The 7717-nt window shown below is 72.0% G+C and overlaps 1 protein-coding gene across 1 annotated transcript in view; it reads right to left on the reverse strand.

Annotated features, from left to right (window-relative positions):
• H696_03321 (hypothetical protein) overlaps positions 1-7717 on the reverse strand; it is a gene marked incomplete at its 5' end in the record, with an annotated part of 26134 nt that overhangs the window by 4882 nt on the left and 13535 nt on the right. Inside the window, 14 exons of the mRNA XM_009497179.1 lie at positions 153-562; positions 748-895; positions 1039-1173; positions 1318-1883; positions 2055-2923; positions 3071-4408; positions 4527-5034; positions 5196-5363; positions 5454-5570; positions 5670-5854; positions 6104-6388; positions 6482-6815; positions 6894-7138; positions 7281-7704. Of these exons, the coding sequence (XP_009495454.1) occupies positions 153-562; positions 748-895; positions 1039-1173; positions 1318-1883; positions 2055-2923; positions 3071-4408; positions 4527-5034; positions 5196-5363; positions 5454-5570; positions 5670-5854; positions 6104-6388; positions 6482-6815; positions 6894-7138; positions 7281-7704 (5732 nt within the window). The remainder of the gene's footprint in view (positions 1-152; positions 563-747; positions 896-1038; positions 1174-1317; positions 1884-2054; positions 2924-3070; positions 4409-4526; positions 5035-5195; positions 5364-5453; positions 5571-5669; positions 5855-6103; positions 6389-6481; positions 6816-6893; positions 7139-7280; positions 7705-7717) is intronic.

Here is a 7717-nt window from a genome sequence, read left to right on the forward strand (position 1 = left end):
GGGGGGGGGGGGGGGGGGGGGGCAGATGCACCGTGGTGGATGGAGGCGAGAGGCAGGAGGCGCGGGCGGGAGACGGGCAAAGGGGAGCAAAGAGGAGAGAAGGCCGCGAGCGGCCTCCTGTGCGGGCGGCGCTGCCAGCATGCCCAACGTACAGGCCATAGATGATCATCAGGAATTGCGATTGCGCGGTGGCCGGACGACTGGCTGACCCGGCACCCGGCGCATCCAGCAGCCGCGTCCGGTGGAGCAGAGCTTCAAGCTGCGTGGCGGCCGGTGGTGCGGCCAGCCCGGCGGCCCGATGGAGGCCCTGCAGTTGCGACACCAGCTGAGCGGTGGCGGCCACCACCAGGGCACGGGTCGCCCGGTCCGCGATGGGCAGCGGGGCATCCCCGTTGGACGGCTGGCCGGGCAAGGTCGCCACATAGACACGCGCTTGGGAGGCCGCCCGGCCAGCGGCCGTCAGCAACTCCCCATACCGGCCGGAGGGGGCTCCTCCCAGGCGAGCGAGGAACTGGGCCGATTGCAAGCTAGCCACCGAGGCCAGCGCATGCAGGGCATGATACTGCAGCATCGGCGGCGCCGGGAGATGGGGAGGGGGGGGGGGAGCGAGGGATGGATGCCAACCGGTGGTCAGACCCAGGGGGGGGGGGCTTGTGTAGGGAGGCCACAAGGAGTCGGGGCCGGGAGGGGGACAGACGGAAGGCAAGAGGCCTTGCGGCCAGGGGAAAGGAAAAAAAAAGGACGAACCTGGGTCTGACGGAGGTCCAGCCCGGAGGGAAGGCGCTCCGGGGGGGCCGGGCCCGGGGGCAGCCTGCCATAGAGGCCGAGCGTGTTGAGGGCGCTGTGCCAATTCTGCTGGCTCAGAGCCGCATGCGAGGCCGACAGGAGCGATCCACTGGCCGGGAGGTGGGGCATCGGGAGAGGAAAAAAAAAGCAGCACCATGAACTGGGCGTCAGCAAAAGGGGTCGCCTGCGGGCAGGGGGGAAGTGGGGTTGTCTTTTCTTTTTCCTCCCCTCCCCCCGCGAGGGGGTACGCACCGGGTCAGATCGATGAAGGACTTCTGCAGCGACGCTGCAATGCCAGAGCGGGTGGCCAGGCCGGTGCGGGCCAGCTCATCCAGGAGCAGGCTGAAGTTCTGGGTGCGGCCATGGAGAAGCGGGCGCCAGACCGATCTGATGCCCGCCAAGGACCGAGGACAGACGCGGGGGGCCCAGCAGGGCGCGAGGAGATGTCAGCATGGGCTTGGCGGCGGGCATTTGGGCCATCAAGCGGAGCAGAGGCCCGGGCCGGCCAGCGGCAGGGCCGACGGCACGTACCCGACACATGCGTCGGCTGCTGGCAGGCGCCCGGTCCAGCGAACAAGCAGGTGCTGCACCAGGGCACGCGCGGCGCCCGGGTCCGGGCGCGCTTGCAGCAGGGCCAGCGTCTCAAGGGTTTCCTCCAGCTCGAAGGCCGCTTGCGAGGAGGTGACCGCTTCGGCCGCCCCGCCGGGGAAGAGCCGGAACTCGTCGGTCGCTCGGCCGGCCTCCAATCGCAGCCCGGGATGCAGGCGGAACAGCGAGGCCGATCGGGTGTAGCTGGACAGCAGCAGGGCCCGAGCCTGGGTGGGATCGCCCTGGAGCAGGGCGGCCGCCGTGCGCTCGACCGCCAGCGATCGGCTCAGATCCCGGGCCATGGTAGTCAGGTCGCCGGTTGGGGGGGGGCCGGGTTCCGCGTGCAGGGGCTCCTCGGCCAGGGCCAGGGCCTGGGCTTCGGCGGCCGCCGCATGGGGGGCCAGCAGCAGCAGGCACACGGCCCGGAGCTGGGGATCGGCGGCCGCCGCATGGTAGCGCATGTCGGCATATGTCCAAGTCCGAGCCACGGCCGCGGCGTGGTACTCCAGCTGGAGGCCGGGCGCCGGCGAGCGAAGGCACGGGACAGCGCGCCAGGACGAGAGGATGGGACAGAGGGTGAGAGTGTGTGTGTGCGAGAGAGAGAGAGAGAGAGAAAGAGAGAGAGGGCCGGGCAAGAGCGGCCCGGCTGGCGGTGGCGATTGAAGGGCCCCACGACGCACCCGTTCCTGGTCGCTAGCAGCGAGGAGCGCCAGGGCCGTGGGCGGTCTGCCAGCACCGCCACGCCGGTGGCCGGTCTGTGCGATGTGGCCCCAGTGGCCGAGGCGTGCCTGGGTTTGAAGGCCGCGGCGCTTCCACCAGCCGGCCGGGTCGGCGGCCGGATCGCACGCCGCCGGGCCCTCCATCGAGCGCAGCGCCTCCAGCGACAGGCTTCGGAGCTCGGCGTCGGCCGGATCCGGCAGCGAGTGGGAGGCCGCCGCCGCCGCCGCGTAGACGGCCTCCGCCGCCGGCAGGTCCCAAGCTGCCTCGGCCAGGAACCCGCGCAAGGGCAGCGCATGGTTCCCGGCACCCCCCTCGCCCGGGAGGAGCGCCGCGCCGTCATTCAGGCGCAGGCCGAGCGGAGCCACGGCCAGCTGCCGGGGGGCGGCGGCGGCGGCGGCGGCGGCGGCGGGGGCTCCGTTCCGCCCTGTGCGGCGGCCTGTCGACCGGAGTCTCGGCGAGTCGAGCGCCGGTGCCGGTGGCCCGGCTGGGCCCGGCTTCGCGGCCACACGACCGGAAATGATGGCCCGCGACAGGGCCGATGAGGGCCCAAGGGCATAGACATGTGCCAATGCCGACCACGTCCGCGCCAGGAGCATGCCCCGCAGGCTGGCGATGGACAAGGTGGCATCCGAGAGCCGCAGGCCAGCCTGGAGATCGCTGCGAGTCCAGCCGGGCGCCGGAGCCGGGCCCTTGCCATCCGGCTCGTCGGCGTCAGTGAGGGACGGCTCGCCCGCCCACATGAGCAGGGTGGCCTGGCGCTCGAGAACCATCAGTACCAGAGCCTGCGTGGCTGGCAGGCGCTCCGCCAGCAGCTGAAGCGCCTCCGGGTCTGAAAGAGGGAGCGAGGGGGAGGGGAGGCGGTGACAGGGTCCGGGAGCGAGAGAGGAGGCAGAGCGGGCAGACGATTAGGAAAGGAAGAGAGAGAGAGAGAGAGAGGCGAGGGGGCAGAGGAGGTCCATGGCAAGGGCGGGCGCACCGGCAGGCAGGCCGAATCGCGACGCAAGCAGCACATGCAGCACGGCCAGGGCGTCCGGCAGGAGAAGGCGCACATGGAGGCCGCCCTGGGCTCCGGCCGCGGCGACCGCCGTCAAGACCGCGCGCAGGCGCCCATACACCAGCTGCTCGGCCGACCATGCAGGGCAGGCAGCGCTGCCGGCCGCCGGGACCCGGGCTTCCAGGTCCCTGAGGGCGCGAGCCGTGTCGCCGGCGGATGGCGGCCCGTCTGCCGGGCGGCCGGGCCCGGCGGCCGAGGACCGCACCGCTAGCACCTTGCCCGGCGGGGGCCCGGATACCGGGTGCCCGAGGGCCGGGGATGTGGCGAGCCCGAATCCCAGCACATCCAGGCCCAGTTCCAGGCCAACCCCGGGGCTCCGGGCCGCCATGGCCACCAGCAGTTGGGCCACCTCGGCCGGACTGGTGGGGCGGCGCCAGTCACCTTCGACGGCGGCCGGCGACTGGGCCAGCGGCGCGGCTGGCGGCGGCCGGGGCTCCCGGCGCCGGGCCCGGCCCCGCGGCCAAGCGGCCGCCAGGGAAGCCTGACCCAGGCCGACGCCGAGGCGGGCATCCAGCGGGTTGGAGGGCGGGATGGCCGACAGCCGGCGACCGGCGGCCAGCAGACGCACTGCCGGCGATCCCGGCGCCTCGGCCAAATGTCGCCAATGCCGGAGCAGCCGCTCGCGTGCACTCAGCAACGGCTGTCGCACATGCACCGGCGACTCCTCCGGAGAGGCGGGCCCCGGTGGCGGCATAGCCTGTGGGGCGCGTGCGAAAGTGGGCCGCGGCGAGGCCCACGCACCAAGCCCAATGAACGACAGGGAAAGTGCCGCATCGGACCCCGGGGAGGGGGCGGCCCGGGCGGCGCGCCGGTCGGCCCGTGCTCGGCCGGCATCCCGTGTGAGAAGGGCCGGCGCCAGCCACGAGCTGGACACATGGCCCGAGGTTAGGGCATCCGCCATCGGGGGGAGGGCAGGGGTGTCGACCACCGGCAGGAGCCAGGTGAAAGGCCCGGCCCCCGGGGTCAGGCTGCTTTGGATGAGCAGCCAGCGGCACAGGAGCGGCAGGGCCGGGCTGTAGGCCGGGCCTTCGCTCGGTGGCCCGGGCAGGTGGCTCAAGTCCAACAGTGCCAGCAGGGTAGGCAGCGAGGGGTCGAGATTCGGGGCGCCGTCCTGGCTGGCCGTCTGCTCGAGGTACCCCAGCAGAGCATCGCTCCCGAGGGGGAAGACAAGTGGGCCCTCGGCCTGGCCCAGGGAACAGGCATGCAATTGGGCGCGCGCGCCGCGTGCCAGCGTGGTCAGGCACGCGCTCCGCAGGGCAGCTTGATCGGGGACCACAGGGGGGGGGGGAGGGGGGGGAACGGAGGGCGGAGCCAGCCGGCGAGCGTGAGGTCAGAGCCGGCAGGGTGGATCGGGTGAATGGCGGGCAAAGGGAGGTACCACTGCAATCGGGCAGAGCCAGGCACCGGGTGCAAATGTCGGCGACCAGAGACCACCAGCTCGCCGGGGGGGCAAGCGCCACGGTCGCGGCCGTTGCCGGCCCCGGCGGGGCGCCCGAGTTCCCGGCGTCCGTAGGGTCCCCCAGGAAGGCCGCCTCAATCAGCAGAGCACATGCATCTGGCGTCATGAGAGGGAGGAGGCGATCGGCCAGGCCGAGCCACTCGGGCCAGTGGCCGGCTCCCCGGCGCAGAAGCTGCGCAAGAAGGCTACCGGCGAACAGGCGCCGGGTGTCACCGATGTCCGGGCAGGCGAGATCCGAGCCACCGGCAGCCACCGGGCGCAGGAGCCCCGGGGCCAGAAGGGCCCCGGCCAGCTCGGCGGCGCAGGGCCCCGGGGCTCCGGCCGGTGGGTCCAGCCGCGCGAAGCTCAGGAACACTTGCAGCATCGGCCGGATGAGCTGGGTCAGGGAGGACACACCGCGGACAACGCGCGGGAAGTGGTGGAAAAGCTTTTCCGGCGGCAGAGAGGCGGCAGGCCCGGAAGAGGGCAGCATAGCCGGGGGTGAGTGTCAGAGCAGCAAGCAACACCGGTAAGGTGGAATGCACCAACGGGGAAGGGGGGGGGGGGCGGGGGGCGGCCCGGGGGACATTGGCCAGTCGAGTGGCGCACCGTGGACATCAGCGGCCGGGAAGCCGGCGGGAAGGACATCGCCAGGTGCTGAAGAACCACCGGCAGGCGGAGGGTTTCCGCGGCCGAGGGGGCGCCATCCCCCGGGGCAGATGCCGTTCCACCGGCCAGGCGATCATTGAATAGGGCGCCGAGGAATTGCAGCTTGGGCTGCCGGAGGAGGACCGGCAACCCGGCCCGGAAGGTCAGTCGCATGGAGGTCCAAGTCGTGGCGGGATCCGTGCCGGGCGAGGGGCGTACTTGGATTTGGCGACGCAGTGCCGCAAAGTAGGCCTGCGCCATTGGAAGAGTCATGCCCCCATCGGTCGGGGGGAGGTTGTGTGCCGGGCTCCGCAGTCGACTCAGGAGGTCCATGCACTGGGCAGCCGAGCGCGGGGGTCAGTCAAGGGCATGGAGCGGGGTCTGGCACGGCATGTATGCCAGGAGACACTGGTGTGCCGGAGGGCTGGCGCGTACCTGCCCCAACACGCGCGCGATGTGGCTGGCGGCGCGCTCGGCCGTGCCCAGGCCGGCGATGGTGAGAGGGGTCGTCCCGCGGCTGGGATCCACCAGCTGCACGGCGTTCGATGCGAGTGGTGCACACAGCAAGGCAAACAGGTGGTCGGCACTGTAGGAGGGCTCGCCATCTGCACCGGTGTGATCTTTGTTTGGCCGCGCGTGTGCGTGTGCAGTGTGCAGTGTGCAGTGTGCAGTGTGCGTGCGTGCGTGCGTGCGTGCGTGCGTGCGTGCGTGCGTGCGTACGTGCGTGCGTGCGTGCGTGCGTGCGTGCGTGCGTGCGTGCGTGCGTGCGCACAGGGTGGCGGGCAGACGGGTGGTAAGCATGCGGGGGTGGAGGGGGGGACAATGTCGTGCAGCGCAGGCAAGCCACACCCGGCAGCCGGGTGACATACCCAAATCGAAGGTGACTCGGTGGTCGATCAGCATCAGGAAGAGATCGGCCCCAGTCAGGAGCCGGTTATGCACGAAGGAGCTTCCCGCCGGGCCGGAGAGCGGGTCGAAATCGGCCGAAACGCGTGGCACGACTGCCGACGGGTCGTCATCCGCCCTGGGGGGGTCCAGGCTCGGGGGCCGCAGGAGCCCGAGCAAAAAGTGCGGATGGACCGAGCGCAGGGGAAGGCGCTCGGCCGTGGCGAGGCCGGGCTGCGCCACCTTCGGACACCAGAGCCGGACGAACTCTGGCCAATTGACCGTCCACCGTCAGCATGGGCACATCGGGCGGCGGGGGCGGCAGGGCAGGGAAAAAGCGAGAGCAAGGCCCCCCGACGCACCTTGGATGAGCTGAGCACGGCCGCGGAGCTCGTGCCGCGCCGCCGACCCGGGGACCACCTCATCGCAGGCATGGAGCAGCCAGGTGACAAAGCGGGACTTGAGCAGCCCGGCATCCGGCGGCTCCGGCTGGCCGGGGTAGTCATCCTGCAGCGACCAGGCAAGCACCTGCAAGGCCAGGTCATAGGTGGCGGAATTCAGCCGGGGCGGTGGGGGGCCCTCGGGCCCGGCCGCGGAGCACCCGCCTGCCGGGAAGGCCTCCAGCACAAAGCGCACGATCACCGGCCAGATGTACGACGCATAGGGCGACAGGAAGGAGCCCGCATGGCACAGGACCTGCCCCGCAGCAAGTCAGCACCAGATCGAAGGCCCCGAAAAGATCGACGCGTCCGGGCGTCACACCGCCGGGCGTACCTTGGCAAGGAAGAGCTTGGCGCTCGGGGACTCGCCGGGCGCGGCAAAGGCCGCCAGCAGCTGGCACAGCCAGGCAGGCGGCGGGGCATCGGCGGCCTCCGGCCCCGGGGTCAGCCGGCAAGCGGTGACCACCGCTCGGACAACCCCGGCCATGGCCGGCTGCCGGTCCACAGCGTCGAAGGCCGCCACAGTGGTAAGCACCAGCAATCCATCGGGCTCGCCCTCGTCCAGGTCCAGGGCGTCGGCTGCCAGCATGCCCGACAGTCAGTATGGTAATCATGGGCAAATCGGGGGCGAGGAGGCAGCGGGCCGGCGAGCGCCCGACGGGCCATATGGCCCCCCACGCGTGCAGCAGCCAAATGCAGCATGGCCGAGGCTCGAGCGTACCGACGAGCGGCCAATCATTGCCGGCTGGGGCCTGCTCGGCGGGGAGTTCCTCGGCGGGGGCCGGGGCGGCGAGAGGCCCGGCCGGCGGCCGCGGCGAGGGCCAGGACCAGTCGTCCTCCATGTCCGCCGGGCGGCCATCAGCCATGCCGGCAAGCGGCTGGCCAGGGGCCTCCTCCTCGTCGTCCTCTTCGGCCGTGGTGCGGGGATCGTGGCGGCCTGGGGCAGCAGGCAGCCGGACGGTGGCCGGCAGCAGCGCCGGCAGCAGCGACTCCGCCGGTAAAACCTGCCCCCACATGAAGGCGCCCCGATGTGGGGCAAAGAGGAAGTTCGAAAAGTGCTTCAGCTGGCGCTGCGTGCGGGCCAGGCAAAAGGAAAGCGCCGAGGCGCCGGCCGCCCGAGCACCACGCTCCCACGGGGACGGGGTCTTGATCGGGGGG

Source organism: Fonticula alba (assembly GCF_000388065.1).
Source record: "Fonticula alba strain ATCC 38817 unplaced genomic scaffold supercont2.5, whole genome shotgun sequence".
NCBI lineage: Eukaryota > Rotosphaerida > Fonticulaceae > Fonticula > Fonticula alba.